At 44.1% G+C, this 18,725-nt stretch overlaps 1 protein-coding gene across 2 annotated transcripts in view; it reads left to right on the top strand.

Moving 5' to 3' along the window:
- MAML3 (mastermind like transcriptional coactivator 3) overlaps positions 1-18,725 on the top strand; it is a 390,697-nt gene that overhangs the window by 197,987 nt on the left and 173,985 nt on the right. For both annotated transcript variants that reach the window (XM_073641975.1, XM_073641966.1), the window contains exon 2: positions 14,765-16,264. In XM_073641975.1, the coding sequence (XP_073498076.1) occupies positions 14,765-16,264 (1,500 nt within the window). The remainder of the gene's footprint in view (positions 1-14,764; positions 16,265-18,725) is intronic.

Below are 18,725 nucleotides of genomic sequence, written 5' to 3'. Positions count from 1 at the left end.
AACCGTTCTGAGTCAGACAGCAGGGCTGTCAATCAACATGACATCAGCAGTGACGCTCTGTCAACAGAGCAGAGCAGAAGAGAAGGAACTGCTCTGTTGATGTCATAAGCAGGAGAATCGCCAACAGGAGTGGTCCGTGACTGCTCGAAGTAGGGAGAGATTGGCGCAGGGCGGAACAGGCAACTACCTCCTAATAAGTGTTTAGCCCCATAAGGATAAAAAAGTCCCCGATAACCATATTTCTGACAAAGAAAACACAAACACACAGAGGAAAAGCTGCTTAGCAATAGTTACCCCATGTTGTTCTCCATCCCACCATGCATTTTGTATTTACCTATATATACATTGAAGCACTAACCATCATTTTCATTCTTATATTATAAATCTACAGAACACATGAAAATAAGCAACTTTTAACATATCTTATCAGAGAAATCTGCTTCTTTAACCTATTATATTAGTCTTTTTCTCTCCGTTTAGGTGTAAAATCTGTTAAATCTGTAGTCGGTGAATACAGATTTTCACATTACTGAGATAGGAGATGGCAGTTGGTGCTTTGCTTTTAAAATTCTATGGAGAGGTTCTCCATGGAATGTTATGAGCACCTGCCGTCATCTTCTATCTCAGTAATGTGAAAATCTGTATTCACTGAAGACAGAATTTACCCGTGAATCGAGAATTTTGAGAATGAAAGATCAGTCAAGAAGGAGAAAGAAGCAGATTTTGCCAAAATCTTATATAGTTTCTTATTTACACGTGTACTGTTGATTTATGCTTGAGAATTAAAACGACAGTTCCTCTTTAAATGGTAACCTGGAAAATGAAGAGGTGCTTCCGAAAATGGAAGCTGGCGAATGAATATTGGTCATGTCGGGAGCCAGTGGTTTTGCAGCGGCCTTTATCGTTGGCCTGAGCGGGACGTATCATTGTCCAGTACAGAGCTGGCTATCTGTTATAGCTGTCACCGCAGCTCGGCCCAAGAGGCTGGATTATTATTAGCTTATATTTTATGAGGTGCTGACATATTACACAGCTGTGTATTGCACATTTTATTCAGTTACATCAGTCCCAGCTGTTCTTGAAGTTTCACCCGAATTCCCCAATCACTTATATATACATGCACTCACACATATACTAGGGCCAAATGCTTAGGAAACCAGTTATACTCCTTGTATGTTTTGAAGCCATAGGACACTTAACATTGACATTCAGGGTCTTAATATATTGGGGAACTTGGCCTGTTGCCCCAGAACTCACAGCCATGTCTCCATAGACTTGCACCGCTGGAGTACAGTGCACCAAATCTATTAAGAGCCGACTGTAGTTTAATCCGGTGCCTCTTAATACATTGCCTCCTTTGGACCGTCATGAGGGTAATGAAAAATCAGGAAGTCCCCCTAATGCACACATTTTGTAAGATATAATGAGAAACAGTCTTAATGATATAGAATAAATGTTCTGTAAGAGTTAAAAAGCGTATGTAGAAGACGAGAGTCGTCGGTGCTGCCATGAGCCATCAGACAGTCATCTGACTATTGGGTGTGAAATCGGTGATGAGCGCGGAGAGAGAGCTTCTTATTCTATTGCTGTGGTTGGAATTAAGAAACAACCAGAGTAAACATACTGTAAAGAAGATCACAAAGGTGCATGGTCTCGTCTCATACATGTGCACAACTCTCCATGTGTGCTCAATTGTAGCATATTAGAAGCCATTAATAGCGCATACGAGTGTACCCGCGGGGTATGGTCCATGTCGCAGGCTGTATTCATTTGTGGCTGTAGCGGCCACAGAGTGGCAAGTACCACCAATATCGCTCTGCTGGAACAATGGCAGATTTGTCAGGCAAGTAACGGGTCTTTCATTGTTTTATGCAATCACCCCTCTTACTGGTCAAATCTTTGAAGGATCAGAAAACCTCTTTGGGTCATGTTCTCATGTAGCGTAAATGTTGCTGTTTTTATACAGCTGGGTTTCTTGTGCAGAAAAAGTGCTGTGTTTAACACTTAAAGCAACTTGGTTGTGATTTCATGAAAACTCCTGCCCCCTGTGCATTTAAAGATGCTGTGGAAATGTGCATTTTTTCATTTTTCCCTACAGGCTTTTATGGCTATGAGAGGTCGGCGCTCATAGCAAGTGAGCACTTCAGCTACACACAGTAGGGCTTAAGCTCCGCTGTGTGTAGCAGAGGCGATCAGATAATCGCAGCTTCTAGTCAACCATGGAGACTATTGAAACCAGTGAAAAGTAAAAAAAAATGTTTTTAAAACGATAAAAAAATTAAAAAAACGTAAGTTCCAATCACTCCCCTTTCACCCCATTCAAAATAAAACAATAAAAAAAAATCAAACATACACATATTTTGTATCTCCACGTTCAGAAGCGCCCGATCTATCAATATATAAAAAGAATTAATCTGATTGGTAAACGACGTAAAGAGAAAAAAAATCAAAACGCCAGAATTACGTTTTTTTGGTCACCGCAACATTGCAATAAAATGTAATAACAGGCGATCAAAACATTGTATCTACCCCAACATGATATCAATAAAAATGTCAGCTCAGTGCGCAAAAAATAAGCCCTCACCCGGCCCAAGATCCCGAAAATTGGAGACACTGCAGGTCTTGGAAAATGGTAACTTTATTTTTGCAACCTTTGGATTTTTCTTTCACCACTTAAATAAAAAAAGAACCTATACATGTTTGGTATCTATGAACTCGTAATGACCTGGGGAATCATAATGGCAGGTCAGTTTTAGCATTTAGTGAACATGTTAAAAAAAAATAAAAATTGTGGAATTGCACTTGTGTTTGCAATTTCACCGCACGTTGAATTCTTTTTGCTGTTTTCCAGTACAGGATATGGTGAAACCAATGGTGTTGTTCAATTCATCCCGCAAAAAAACAAACCCTCACACGGCCGTATTGACAGAAAAATAAAAAAGTTATGGCTCTGGGAAGAAGGGGAGCAAAAAACGAAAACGCAAATATGGAAAAACCCGAGGTGGTGAAGGAGTTAATAGGCATAATAAGTAAATAAAGCCAATGCAATCCTGCACTAAAAATGGAAAAAACCGAAGCACAGCAAAATCACAATATTCTGAGCGTATTTTGGAGTGGGAAACTGCTGTAGAGAAAAAAGGCTGGGTTTTCGCACTTGAGAACATGGTCTCAAGGTCTTAGTAAAAACAATGTTCGATACCTCCTGTTATACAAGGATGAAGCTCTCAAGGTAAAAAGCGAGTTTACTGTGTGATATCAGTGACTCTTTCTGTGCACAATTTATATTGCCTCTGTTGTGAGAGCTGAGAGATTTTTCCCTGGTTAAACCGTATAATAGGCCTATCAGGGTCAGCTATCAATAGCTAGATGATATGAGCTAACCTCACACAATTGCTCACTTGTCTACATCAAGGACATTCAAAATGAGCACTTTAGGCAGAACTAATATCACATGTTATGCCAAGCGCAGGTCCGACCTGCGGGGTCAGTGCACGGCACAGCACTAAGTCCCTAGCTCTCTACCTAAGGACTGAATGCCAAAAAGTTATCCCTCTGTACTAGAAAGCGTTCAGGAAGGAAGCCTTGTAACTAAATCTTAAAGGGATTGTCTAGGACTTTAATATTGATGGATCTGTGCAAGTTCAGGCGTGCAGTAACCTTTTCAATCAGCTGATCGGTTGGGGTACGGAGTGTCGTACCCCCACCAGACTGATTCTGATTGTCTATCTTGAGGATTGGGGACCAATATTAAAGTCTTGAAAATTATGTAACTGGTTTCACACTTGCCCCTGAATGAGGGTATATAGTGGGGCACTCTTTAAGCATCATTGCATTAAGGTTGGGAAACGTTTTTAAGGTATTTTGGGTCTTTCCCTAAGGATATGTGCACATGATGTATTTTTCAGGTGGAAGAGGAGGAAGACTCTTTCGGAAACGACAGCATTTTTTTTCTGAAGCGGCTTTTTCTTAGGATTTTTTTTTATTTCCTGCGTGCTTTTTCCATGTTTTTGATCACTGGTGGGTTTCTAAGCTAAGACGTTGGCAAAACTCTCAAAAAGACACCTGAGCGTCTTAGAGGTTTTTTGAGCTCTCCCTTTGACTGGTATTGTAAAGTGTGGACTTTTTTTTTCCAGCAGCACAGATGACAAGGGCTAATACAAGTCTATGGCTCCGTGTAAAACACGTACAGCACAAGGATGGCATCTGTGTATCATCTGTGTGCTGAACGGGTTTAACATTGCAGAGTATAGGAGAAGCTTTGTAATTTAATTCTTTCTTTATCCATACCGGAAAAACCCTGATGGCAAAAACTGACACACTGATGATACACTGATGACACTGGTACTGGTTTTTAACGGACGTGTGAAGGAGGCCTAAGGCCACGTTCACACGTTTAGTATTTGGTCAGTATTTTACCTCAGTATTTGTAAGCCAAAACCAGGAGTGGAGCAATCAGAGGAAAAGTATAGTAGAAACACGTCATCACTTCTGTATTTATCACCCACTCCTGGTCTTGGCTTACAAATACTGATGTAAAATACTGAACAAATACTGATCGTGTGAACGTGGCCTAAAAGCAAGATGCATTTTTTTCCCACTCCTGGTTTGGGCTTAGAATTTACCTGACAATATGATTCTTCAGGTCAGTACATCATTAAGATATGAAAAAGAAAAAAAATGGTTTGTGTAACCATATTCCAAGACCCTAAACTTTTCCAATTTTTAGTCGATGGAGCTGTGTGATGGCTTGTGTTTTTGCGCCCTGAGCCAACATTTTTGTCGATACCATTTTAGAAGTAGAGATGATGTTTTGATTGCCGGTTATTGCATTTTTTTGTGGTGTTGCGGTGGTCAAAAAAATGCAATTCTGGCATTTCGACATTTTTAGTCATTACAGTCATTTTTTAGTCATTTTTTATTATTTTTAATGGGGGCAAAAGGAGGGTTATTTAAACTTTTATATTTGTTTTTATTTTTTTCAAAACATTTTATTTCACTTCTTTCACTGTATTTGTTAGTCCCCTTAGGGGACTTGAACTTGCGATCATATGATCGCTTGTACTATTCACCGCAATGCTACAGTACAGCTGTCTATAGCACAAATCACAGTCTCCTGTGAACACCAGTCAGAAGCTGGCATTCACAAGAGAACAGTCATGACAGGCACAGGGGTCTTCAGCAGATCCATCGGCACACTGCGATCACGTCAAAGGCGTATGGCACACCAATGCGCTGCACACCTTGTGAGCCTGCATCAAAGACAGGGAGCTGCAATAGCATGTAACTGTAAGGAGTTAAAGTATACTGTCATTTCAGGACAACGTTCAGCATTATGTCTGTTTCTGCCTCTAGCTCCTCCTCCTTCTGCCATCTCCTATCTCAGTAATGAGAAAATCTGTACTTCATAATATATCTTCAGAACATATCTTACATGAGAAATCTGCATTCATTCTCAAAATTCTCAATCCACAGGTAAAATCTATTTTCAGTGATAACAGATTTCCCATTACTGAGATAGGAGATGACAGTTGGTGCTCGTAAAGTTCCATGGAGAACTATAACTGATGTTTGAGGAGACTTTGCAGCAGAATGTCTCCATCTGTCTCTAGCTCTTCGTCCCTGCTCTCTCCATAGACTTTTAAAAGCACCAACTATCATCTATCTCGGTAATTATAAAATCTGTCTTCAGTGAACACAGATTATACAGCTTTTATACCTGAATTGAGAGTGAAAGATCATTCCAGGAGGTGAAAGAAGCAGATTTCTCTGATACTATATATTATAAAGTTTCTTATTGTGATGTGCACTATTGATTTATGGAATGAAAATTAAAACGACAGTTACTCTTAAACTTTATTTTAAAGTCTATTTTAGATAATATTGGTATCCTTAATGAAATGATTCTGGTGCATCATTTATCATTACTCCGATCCTGTGTTATTCCTACTAGAATTTTATGATTAAATTGACAACTGGGTGATATCAATTGGGGGTGTTGTCCAATTAGTGCTATTAGGGCTCGCTCACATGAGCATATGACTCAGACGAGTGCTATGCAATGTTTTATCAGATAGCATTCCGACTATGGGGCAGTGTAGATCTGGGATTTTTTTTCTACAAACCGAATCGGTCTGTAGAAAAAATCGCAACGTGCTGCGAGGCTCTCCACTGTTCTTCACCCATACAGGTCTGTGAGTGCATTTAAAGCATCGGACTGCACTCTGATGTCATCCGAGTGCAGTCCAATTTCCATGGGCACAGACAATGGAGAAGATGGAGAAAATAAGTTCTCCGTCTTCTCCATACCTGTGATAGTATTCTCTCATGTGAAACAAAGACACCTATAGTAAAATGACAGAGTTCTAATTAGAGTTTGAGCTAAGTGTCATTAACCTAATAGATCCGATTCTCTCAGAAGAGAGAATCGTGGCTCATGTGAACGAGCCTTTATTGTCAGACTCTGTACGAACATACCCCTTCAGCAAGGAAAATGGTCATAATGTGGCCATAATTATTGAGCAGGTGTAACAGAGGAATGGCACAGCATAGAGTGATTGTTATTACATGAAGAATAAGTAGTGACTCAAACAGAGGTGTCAGGAGTGGCAGCATGAGGTCTTTAAGTAGTCACTTAGCGGAGTCACTTCAGACCAGCTCTAACTCCAGCTTGGAAAGTGCATGAATGAGAAAGCTGGAAGTAACTTTGGTGTCTGCGTCTCTACCAGGGACCATCTGGGTGTGCAGACTAAACCTGTTTCTAAATGTAAGCTGTAGAGATATTTACTTTCAGCAGCTAGCCTGGGAAGGAATGTACAATCTGTTATTATGAAGAAATATTGTAACTATTTGTCACGGGTATTTGTTGTGATACTTTCCTACGAGGTGTCTATTACATAGCACTTAATGATCCAATGTGTAAATGAAGTTTCTTGTATTTGTGCAGTTAGTGCTGAAAAGTTCTGTTTTTACATCTACATTAATGGTTTAATAATTAGAGTGTTACCCACACACTTATAGAAGACAGTAGATGGTGGCCCGATTCTAACGCATCGGGTATTCTAACATATGTCTCCCGACCCTCCTTTATAATGCCCCATGCAGGATGTCACATCCCCCCCCCCCCCTTATAATGCCCCATGCAGGAAGTCACATCCCCCCTATATAATACCCCATGCAGGAAGTCACATCCCCCCTATATAATACCCCATGCAGGATGTCACATCCCCCCTATATAATACCCCATGCAGGAAGTCACATCCCCCCTATATAATACCCCATGCAGGATGTCACATCCCCCCCCCTCCCTTATAATGCCCCATGCAGGAAGTCACATCCCCCCTATATAATACCCCATGCAGGAAGTCACATCCCCCCTATATAATAGCCCATGCAGGATGTCACATCCCCCCCCCTCCCTTATAATGCCCCATGCAGGAAGTCACATCCCCCCTATATAATACCCCATGCAGGAAGTCACATCCCCCCTATATAATACCCCATGCAGGAAGTCACATCCCCCCTATATAATACCCCATGCAGGATGTCACATCCCCCGTATATAATACCCCATGCATATAATACCCCATGCAGGATGTTACATCTCTCCATAGTGCCCCATGCAGGCTGTCACATCCCCCCTATATAATACCCCATGCAGGATGTCACATCCCCCCATAGTACCCCATGCAGGTCCCCTATGGCCCCATACAAAAAAAAAAAATATCCAATACTCACCTCACTGCTTCTCTGGACTCCAGCGTAGCTGGCATCTTCCCGCTGTGCGCTGTGACGGCTCAGGAGAGAGCGCGGTGTAAAGACGTCACCGCGCCCTCTGACCTGAGACGTCACAGAGCATCAGCGGAAGACACAGGAGCTGATGCGGAGGCACGGGGAGGGGTAAGTATGGCGCCGGAGCCCTGATCGAGCGGGGGGAGGTACGGGAGGAGAGGAGAGAGGAGGGGAGGGGCGTCACACTTGTCCTCGGGAGATAAGCGGCCGTAGCCGCTGATCTTCTGACGATAGCCGAATGTAGGTCAGCGGCGCCTGCGGTCGGGGGACTTATGCTGCGAGTAGCCGGCTGCATCTCCCAGCTGCATCGCCGCTGACCTCAGTGTCGCACATGAGCCGCTAATGGCCGCCATGTTTTTCTGAAATGCCGCGTCGCTGATTGGCTTCGGCCGGACCAATCAGCGACCCGGGATTTCCTAGACAGACAGACAGACAGATGGGATAAGACAATTATATAGATAGATATCGCATGGGCCGGGGTAAAGCATTTGCGTGCACATGAGACTCGGGCTGATTTCAGTCATTAGTCACAATAATGCTAAGTATAATACACATTGGTATTTTTTCTGTGTTTCAAACACTTCAAAGGGGTTGACTATATCATTGCTCTATACTTAGGGTAGATAGCCCGTCAATGTTAGATTGGTGGCGGTTTGATACCTGGCACCTCCTCTTATCCGCTAATACTTGGTGCCATGTCAAGCAGAAGGACACTGTAGTTTAGATCCCACTGAAGTGAGTGGGAGCTGAGCTGCAGTACCTGAGAACCACCACTACACGGTGTATGGAGCTATGGTGTGCCGCCTCTGTACACTGTGTACCAGTTGAGCAGCGGAGGTGCCAGGTGTTAGAAGAAGGGGAGATGACTGCAAACTAAAGTTGCTGGTGAGTGCCACTGATCTCAATAGTCTACTCCAGGGGTCCTCAAACTTTTTAAACAGGGGGCCAGTTCACGGTCCCTCAGACAATTGGAGGGCCGGAATATAGTTTTTAAAAAAAACTATGAACAAATTCCTATGCACACTGCACATATCTTATTTTGAAGTAAAAAAAAACAATACAGGAACAAATACAATATTTAAAATGAAGAACAAGTAAAGTTAAATCAACCGGTATTTCAATAGGTAGATAACTGTACCCAATAGGCAGCATAGGTTCCCAATAGGCACGTAAATGTACCCAATAGGCAGCATAGGTCCCCAATAGGCAGGTAAATATCCCCAATAGGCAGCCTAGGTCCCCAATAGGCAGGTAAATGTCCCCAATAGGCAGGTAAATGTTCCCAATAGGCAGGCTCTTTCCCCCTTATAATGCCATATGCAGGCTGTTCCCCCCCTTATAATGCCCCATGCAGGCTGTTCCCCCTTTATAATGCCCCATGCTGGATGCCACCCCCCATATAATGCCCCATGCAGGATGCCACCCCCCATATAATGCCCCATGCAGGATGTCCCTTTCTCACACCATATAATGCCCCATGCAAGATATCACTCCCCTGTCTTTATAATGCCCCATGCAGGATGTCCCTTTCCCCCCCATATCATGCCCCATGCAGGATGTCACCCCCCATATAATGCCCCATGCAGGATGTCACCCCCCCATATAATGCCCCATGCAGCATGTCACCCCCCCATATAATGCCCCATGCAGCATGTCACCCCCCCCATATAATGCCCCATGCAGCATGTCACCCCCCCCATATAATGCCCCATGCAGCATGTCACCCCCCCATATAATGCCCCATGCAGCATGTCACCCCCCCATATAATGCCCCATGCAGCATGTCACCCCCCCATATAATGCCCCATGCAGCATGTCACCCCCCCATATAATGCCCCATGCAGCATGTCACCCCCCCATATAATGCCCCATGACGGATGTCACTCCCCCATATAATGCCCCATGCATGATATCACTCCCCTGTCTTTATAATGCCCCATGCAGTATGTCACCCCCCATATAATGCCCCATGCAGGATGTCACCCCCCATATAATGCCCCATGCAGGATGTCACCCCCCCATATAATGCCCCATGCAGGATGTCACCCCCCCCCCATATAATGCCCCATGCAGGATGTCACCCCCCCCATATAATGCCCCATGCAGGATGTCACCCCCCCATATAATGCCCCATGCAGGATATCACTCCCCCATATAATGCCCCATGCATGATATCACTCCCCTGTCTTTATAATGCCCCATGCAGCATGTCACCCCCCCATATAATGCAGCATGTCACCCCCATATAATGCCCCATGCAGCATGTCACCCCCCCATATAATGCCCCATGCAGCATGTCACCCCCCCATATAATGCCCCATGCAGGATATCACTCCCATGTCTTTATAATGCCCCATGCAGCATGTCACCCCCCCCATATAGTGCCCCATGCAGCATGTCACCCCCCATGTAATGCCCCATGCAGCATGTCACCCCCCCATATAATGCCACATGCAGGATGTCACCCCCCCATATAATGCCACATGCAGGATGTCACCCCCCCATATTATGCACCATGTAGCATGTCACCCCCCCCATATTATACCCCATGCAGGATGTCACCCCCCATATTATACCCCATGCAGGATGTCACCCCCCATATTATACCCCATGCAGGATGTCACCCCCCATATTATACCCCATGCAGGATGTCACCCCCCATATAATGCCCCATGCATGATATCACTCCCTTGTCTTTATAATGCCCCATGCAGCTTGTCACCCCCCCATATAATGCAGCATGTCACCCCCCATATAATGCCCCATGCAGCATGTCACCCCCCCATTTAATGCCCCATGCAGCATGTCACCCCCCCATATAATGCCCCATGCAGCATGTCACCCCCCCATATAGTGCCCCATGCAGCATGTCACCCCCCCATATAGTGCCCCATGCAGCATGTCACCCCCACATATAGTGCCCCATGCAGCATGTCACCCCCCCATATAGTGCCCCATGCAGCATGTCACCCCCCCATATAGTGCCCCATGCAGCATGTCACCCCCCCATATAGTGCCCCATGCAGCATGTCACCCCCCCATATAGTGCCCTATGCAGCATGTCACCCCCCCATATAGTGCCCCATGCAGCATGTCACCCCCCCATATAGTGCCCCATGCAGCATGTCACCCCCCCATGTAATGCCCCATGCAGCATGTCACCCCCCCATGTAATGCCCCATGCAGCATGTCACCCCCCCATGTAATGCCCCATGCAGCATGTCACCCCCCCATGTAATGCCCCATGCAGCATGTCACCCCCCCATGTAATGCCCCATGCAGCATGTCACCCCCCCATGTAATGCCCCATGCAGCATGTCACCCCCCCATGTAATGCCCCATGCAGCATGTCACCCCCCCCATGTAATGCCCCATGCAGCATGTCACCCCCCCATGTAATGCCCCATGCAGCATGTCACCCCCCCCATGTAATGCCCCATGCAGGATGTCACCCCCCCATATTATGCCCCATGCAGCATGTCACCCCCCCATATTATGCCCCATGCAGCATGTCACCCCCCCCATATTATGCCCCATGCGGGATGTCACCCCCCATATTATACCCCATGCGGGATGTCACCCCCCATATTATACCCCATGCGGGATGTCACCCCCCATATTATACCCCATGTGGGATGTCACCCCCCATATTATACCCCATGCGGGATGTCACCCCCCATATTATACCCCATGCAGGATGTCACCCCTCATATTATACCCCTTGCAGGATGTCACCCCCCCCCATATAGTGACCTATGCCTCCATACATTAAAAAAAAACAAAAAACACAATACTCACCTCTCTTCTCACTTGCTGCCGCTGCTCTTGTCTGGACTCCAGCGTCGTGGCTGCGTTGTCCCGCTCTGCGCTTCCTGTGCTGGCACTCGGGAGGGCGCGGTGTAAAGACGTCACCGCGCCCTCTGACCTGAGACCTCACAGGAAGCGCAGAGCACGGAAGACAGCGGATCTGCGGAGGCACGGGGAGAGGTAAGTATCCGCCTGCCGGGGCCCTGAGCAAGCGGGGGAGAAGGGCGGGCGCTGACACCGCTCCCCTCTCCTCCGCCCATAGCCTGGCGGGCTGCATGTGGCCCGCGGGCCGTAGTTTGTGGACCCCTGGTCTACTCAAACAATCTGATGTACTTAAGCACAGCTCACCTCTCCCCCATATCTGCTGTAACGGAAGCAAGAAGTCACCATGTTGTATTTTATCCTGCCTAACTCCATGTCCTCAAGATAAACGACACCTGTTTCTCCTCATTTACCCATTCTAATAGAAAAGCATGTTCACCTGATCCAAACCTGCATGCTTACATTCAACAAGTAATGTGTTGTGAATATAGATTTTTCAGCATATAGTAATGCATAAATGCAGAAAATTATTAGTTAATAAGAATGAAACTAAAATTAGGAAAGACCATAAGGCGTCATTCACAGCTCCATATATCACATGCACATTCTATCCGTGATTTTCACGTATCCATTACAATCTATGGACCTGTTCACAAGCCTGTTTTTTTTCCTGTCTGCTTGTCTCAAAAAAAAATCATCAAATATCTGTTTTTGATTCGAGTCACGGATTAAAATTGTCTGTGGGTTTGTGAAAATCACAAACGGGTCACAGATGACATCGGTGTGCAGTTTGTGTGCTGTCAGTGATAGCATTGTAATGATTAGGAGAAGCTTTGCCATACAGGAAAAATTACAGATGAAACTGACCAAACACTGATGGAAATTGGATCCAAAACTCTGATGAACAACGGTACTGTTTTTACAAACGAGAAAAATCACGGATGTCTGAATGAGGCCATAAGATTTTTTTTTACTACAGGCCTACCTGCCTGTCATTCGGCGCCGGTCAGAGTGGTCACTGAACGCTCTGCTGACGGGGAGCCGGCTGTCAATCAGCATGAAGTTGGCAGTCACGCCCTGTCAGCGGAGCGGAAAAGAAGCCGCTGCTCTGTCAACGTGGCGTCAGCGGAAACCGCTGAATTGCCGGCAGGAACGGTCAGAAATCGGCGCTGGGTACAACAACTACCTGCCTGTTACCTCTTAGGCCTGGAGTAAAAAATGTAATAGTCCTGGATAAGTCCTTTAGAGGCTAAGCCCAATAAAGGTATACTCCCGTCGAATTCTTAGGTCCTTCTCCTCTGTTCAAGCTGCTTAGACAGGAGCCAATTGTCACATGTGACTACAGCACTCACCTATGTACTGGTGACACCTTTTAATTGACTACATTATCATGAAGCTTTTGCTTGTGAAGAGGACATTTTGTATGAAATGATTGCTCATCCTGGAAGCTTCTACCCTTCCATCTCTTCTACCTGCCTCAGACCTGCTAGCCCTGTGCTCGTGTATTGTAGGTGGCGCTGGCAGTGAATAGGTTATCGAAGCCCAGCAAAGAGAGATCGTGATAGGCGAAGACTGTTACCATAACAACAGCACCTTGGCTTAATCTCTTTGGAGGAATGAATTGCTGCTGGTGGTTTAGAGCAGAGCTGCTCCTCCAGGCGCATAAAACCTCGAGTACCACTTGTGTTTATGCAAAGGCTGCTGCATTTCTAAATGTAACGCTTCATTTCAAGCTCTTATTTAACAGTTTCACAGATCATTTCTCAAAGACTCTTTGTTTTTATTCTCTATACTTGTTTAAATTGGCTTAATTATCAGATAGATGATAGACGGATAGAAAGATAAGAATAATCCATGTTGATATTAAAAGTTGTTTATTTTTTACCTTTGATTGCTATCAGATAGATAGTCAGGATCATCAGTGTTGCTACACACGATAATGCTTTATTTTTGGGGGGAGGGGTTGCGGGTTGAACGGGACATAATGGCAGAGGAGTTGTCAAACCATTTCCACCAGTTTTCTTGCATACAAAAGTTGCTAATTTTTGAACCTTTTGCCCAAAAATGTGCAACTTTTTTTTCCAACTTTCCGCCAACTAAAATAGCTAAAAACAAACATTCCAGAAATTGTTGGAAATTCTACTGTGAGGTTCAGTAGAAATCTATACCATCTATTTAGCTGGTTGGACTTGGACAATCTTAGATGCAGCACATTTTTTAAGCAGCGCAGTCTCTGTAATAATTTTGGCGCATCTTGATCCAGCAGGCTTTTGTTTAACACTGGGGTATAAAACTCTCGTAAATTCCCTCTATTCTTTTTCACAGCAAGCTAGTCCTATCTATTGCCTTTTTGACATTTATGTGACCATTTCCATTTCCTCTTTTTTTTTTTCAATGTCAAAACTATCTTTGATACGTATACAGCAAGTTGTGAAAATCATTTTATCTTCCTGTGCAGACCACAGCTGCTGTGGGACATGGACGTGATGTCAGTGCTGTGGATCTATGCAGTCTTTGATCTGCTGGAAGCAAGAAGCCTCACCTTCTTTAGGTCCCTCAACGCTTGGGTGTAACAGGCCCTGACAAGAGACCGTGTCAGTTGTGCTGATTTTACATGCCCGTGTGGATCAGCTGCACCGCCTGTGATGGCACTCTGGTCTAAGTCAGGATAAGTCTTTGATTTTAGGAGTGTCTTGAAAACACTTCAAACATTAAAGAGGTGTAACAAAGGCAAATGTCATGGACGGGTTTTATTTGTACTGCTACACTGTTTGCGTTGGGAGACGATACACACATCAAGGTCCTCAGGTTTTTTGGAGGATTTTTTTTTATCAACAATTTCTGCCATGGGATCACAACCAATGTTGAACACTTTTAGTTAATTTCTTGGTACTTTTTGCTTTTGAAAGTTTGAATTTGACACCATAACTTGACATTCTTAAATTCTCAGGATAATTAAAAAATAAATAGTCTCCGATTGGGTTAAAACACCTCTATTTTGTGGGAATATGTTGAAACTTAAGGAAACAAATTAGTTTGACGATATGATAGGATGTGCACCGCTATTTTAAAAATTTAAATATCTAATTTCACACGTACTCATTTACGTTTTCTCCTTTCTTCTTAGCTTCAAGAGGCTGTGCAGAAGAAGTTAGAAGGTGCTCGTTCACCACTTAACGGAGAGCAGCAGAATGGCATCTGTGATGGGAGGTTTTCACCCTCTGCTAAACGACGAAGGAAAGAGATGCCAGGCATGGACCCTCTTAATAATCTGTCAAATATACCACTGCCTTCTGTGTCACCTCTTCACCAGCTCGATATAAAGCCACATCTGCCTGTGACAAATAATGTAACACATTCGGGAGGATTAGAAGACATAAATAAGAATGGTGGCCAGCCGGATGTAAAGCTAGCAGTAAATGGGTCTAATGCGAGTGAACTCGAGGAGAGTTTTAACATCCTAAATAAGGAAATGAAGCAAGAGCCACTAGATGATGCTTCAGTCATCGACACGTCTGATACTTCTCTTTCCAACCAAAATAAACTCTTCTCTGACATAAATTTGAATGATCAGGAATGGCAGGAGTTGATTGATGAGCTTGCTAATACTGTACCCGAGGATGACATACAGGACTTATTCAACGAGGACTTTGAGGAAAAGAAGGAGCTAGATTTTTCCAGACCAACAGCCCAAACACCCCTTCCTCAAGAAAGTGCCAGTGTAAAGAGTGATCCATCCCACTCTCCATTCCCTCATGTCTCTATGGGCTCTCCTCAAGTTCGTCCATCCTCATCTGGTCCTTCTTTTTCTAATGTATCATCGGTTTCCAGTATACCATCAAACTCCAGTGCTCCATCTACATTAATGCTTGCGGGATCACCAGCAAGTTGTATTGTCCAATCCCCACAAACTCCTAATCCACCGCACACGCCTGGTCAAACCTCAACAAGATCTGGCAATGGATATGTCATGACTCCAACATCTAGTTCTGGAAGTGGGTCTGTTAACCTCCCAAGTGCTGACTTGTCTCCAGCTGAGCAGCTCAAACAAATGGCAGCTCAACAACAGCAACGAGTGAAAATCATACAACAAAAGCAGCAACACCAACAACAGCAGCAGCCACATACAAACCAGCCTTCCAGTTGGTCACCTGTGGGACCACCATCTAGCCCATATGGCGGAGCCTTTGGTACTGAAAAGCCAAATAGTCCAATGATGTATCCCCAAGCTTTCAACAACCAAAATTCTATTGTACCTGCAATGGCAAATAATCCCCCGAAAACCACAATGAACAACTACCTCCCTCAAAGCCACATGAACATGATAAACCAGCAGACAAGCAATTTAAATTCCAACTCTATCAGCAAAACGCCCAACATGCTCAATTATGGAAATACTAAACCACTGTCACACTTTAGTGCGGATATGAGTCAGAGAATGACTCCTCCAATTGCCAACCAAAACAAAAATGCCATGCTACCATACATGCAACAGCAGCAGCAGCAACCTCCAATGCCGCCCCAGATGAGCCATTTGAGTGAGGAGCAAAAGCGACTACTTATTATGAAGCAGAAAGGACTTCTAAATCAACAAATGGCCTATGGATCTCTGCCGGGTCACAGCCAGGTAGGAGCACAAATACTAACAAGGCATGATGCAAATGCTGATTTCATACCATCCTTTCCCTCACTGTGTTTATGGTGTTTTAAAGCTATGTAAATTGCGTTTAGATTGAATGTGTTATAGAGCTCGACATGTCCAACTCATGTGTATGGCTGTAGCCAAATAGTAGATTATTTTTCAAATGTAGACTAACCCCCTACTTGCGGGCAAGTTTATTTGATCCCAAAGGGGTTGCCTGTAGAATTCAGTCTGTGGACTTGTCCCAGAAGATACCAGATGAAGTCTTTGAAAGTGTATGTAGAGTTTTGACTGCAGGAAACACATAAATATATGGAAAGGAATGCGGCGGTATGTTCTTGACAGGAAGCCTGCGTCTCCCGAGGTGTGGTTCTATGAATAGTATATACTGATTTCATTGCTCATTGGCATCATGCACCTGAATATAAAATCCTGATCAGGTCTGCACCTAGTCATCTAATACTACATACTGACAGCTCCTCCTGTACGCATGGGTCCTTAGTAGGAAATCCTATTTCTTTTCCTGCTATGTAGCTGAGTCTTGAAGATAATGAGAGAGGATAGAGATAGGGAACATGATATTGTTTTTTATCAGATAGACAGTGATTGCGAGTAACCCCAGGTCACTATTGAGGTTGCCAGCAATTTATCTTCTTTAAAACTCTCGCTGTGTGCTCCGATTCTTAGACCTGAGGGGAAACAAAACCGTAGGAAAGATACATATTTGTCCTGCTGTTCTGTATTTACTGACCTCAAAAATAATTAGTGGCCTCTAATACTTATATACATGTCCAGCTTGACTTGGAGCTTGTATTCTTTTTTTTTCTACCCAAATCCAACATGAACATCATGACCACCACAAACAACCCTGTCTGCTCTGCTCACATTTGCCAGGTACAAAAGTCTTTCTTATAGTATATAGATAGAAGCCGTGACTGAGGCCCCCTGTACCTCTGCATCCTTATATGTAGTAAGTGAGTGCAGTACTTCTGTAATAAGCTCAGCAATGCGTGCTCCAGACATCTCCTACCTAAAGCTGCCCAGAAAAAAAAAAGCTTTAAGGCCATCTACACATTGGATAGCTTTCATTTAGCAGAAAGCTATCTCTCTTGACTCCCCCATACACCGGAATTCTCAGCTTGGCCGTCCGCCCTTGTGATCTCTATGAGGGTGCCGATGCCATACTCTGCCAGTGGCTTATCTCAGGAAAATGATCGGACATTGGAAATGCAACAAGCTGGGTCCTTCTCTCCCTTAAATTATTTGTCAGTGAACAGTTGGGAGGACCCATACACATTGGACTGTTGGCGAGATGACCTTGCTATCGGCAGGTTGAGACGGCTTCAGTCTATTAAGTATGACGGCCTTTCATCTGCCCTGTTAGCTCTTGAGGCCCACAATTCTCTGTCAACCAGCCGAGCACAGAGCCTTCAAGTCTGTGGCTATATGGCAATCAGTCCTGGCTTCTCCTACCCTTCCCCAATGACATACAGACAACAGTTCTCCTTTCATTCCTTACTATGATGGTAGAGATAGAGGTGGGTCCTTACTATGTATGAATGGCCATGAGTGAATCCATGCAGGTAGCACTCAGGGTTGAGTGTGGACTAAAGTCTCTAGTGAAATATTCCAGTCTTTACAGTTCTAGGGTTGGCTGTTTTACAAAGTGCATCCAGAAGGTCTAACAAGGCATCATTAATGTAAATTGTTACTTGTGGCAGCTGAACAATAAAATCATTTTACCTAAAGGATGACATCAACAACATCTGGGTTCCTATTGACATCGAAATAAGTGTTCACACTAAAGACAAAAATGTATTTTCCGCTCCCCTCTCTGCCTAGTCATTTGAGTTCCACATGCCCTGGGTGTATTGATGGTGTGGGATTGATGGTCACCGGTGCAGATAGTGTATGATGAGAGTGAATCCAGCGCATTGTCCTCTGTTATTTCTTAAAGGGGTAAAAAACAAAACAAAACTGTACTCGCCTCTCTGAGAAGTGCCGCTCATCCACTCTTGCAGCGGTGTCTCCCAATAGACTGCCTGCATCTATTTCCAGCAGAGGGCGTCACATGATGGCTGCAGCCTTTAAATGGGAACGTGTAATCAAAAAATTACCTGTTGTTTAAATGAAGTTTTTGTGTTATGAGTATTATTTTTTTTTTTTTACTTTGCCAATATTTTTTTATTTATCATGATTTTTTTGGGAAAACAAAATTAGTAACTTTCACATTGGCCACTGGGCTTTAATTCAGAAATATGTATATTAGTCAAGTTAAGGGGAGTTAATGGCCAGTGGTGGGTGGATGATCTACTTTTAGCTCTTAGCTCTTCCATCGTATGTCAGTATGCAGTCAGTTGACCTTTTGTCCAACAATGATGAACTGATCATTGTCTTCAAAATCTGATTGATGGATACATTGCAGATATTTTACCCATTTGGAACT

This window comes from Phyllobates terribilis, unplaced genomic scaffold (assembly GCF_046119375.1).
Source record: "Phyllobates terribilis strain yellow unplaced genomic scaffold, ASM4611937v1 Scaffold_1__5_contigs__length_1240528914, whole genome shotgun sequence".
In the NCBI taxonomy this organism is placed as follows: Eukaryota; Metazoa; Chordata; class Amphibia; order Anura; family Dendrobatidae; genus Phyllobates; species Phyllobates terribilis.
The sequence above is the reverse complement of the archived record's forward strand: the minus strand, read 5'-3'. Positions and strand labels throughout refer to the sequence as shown.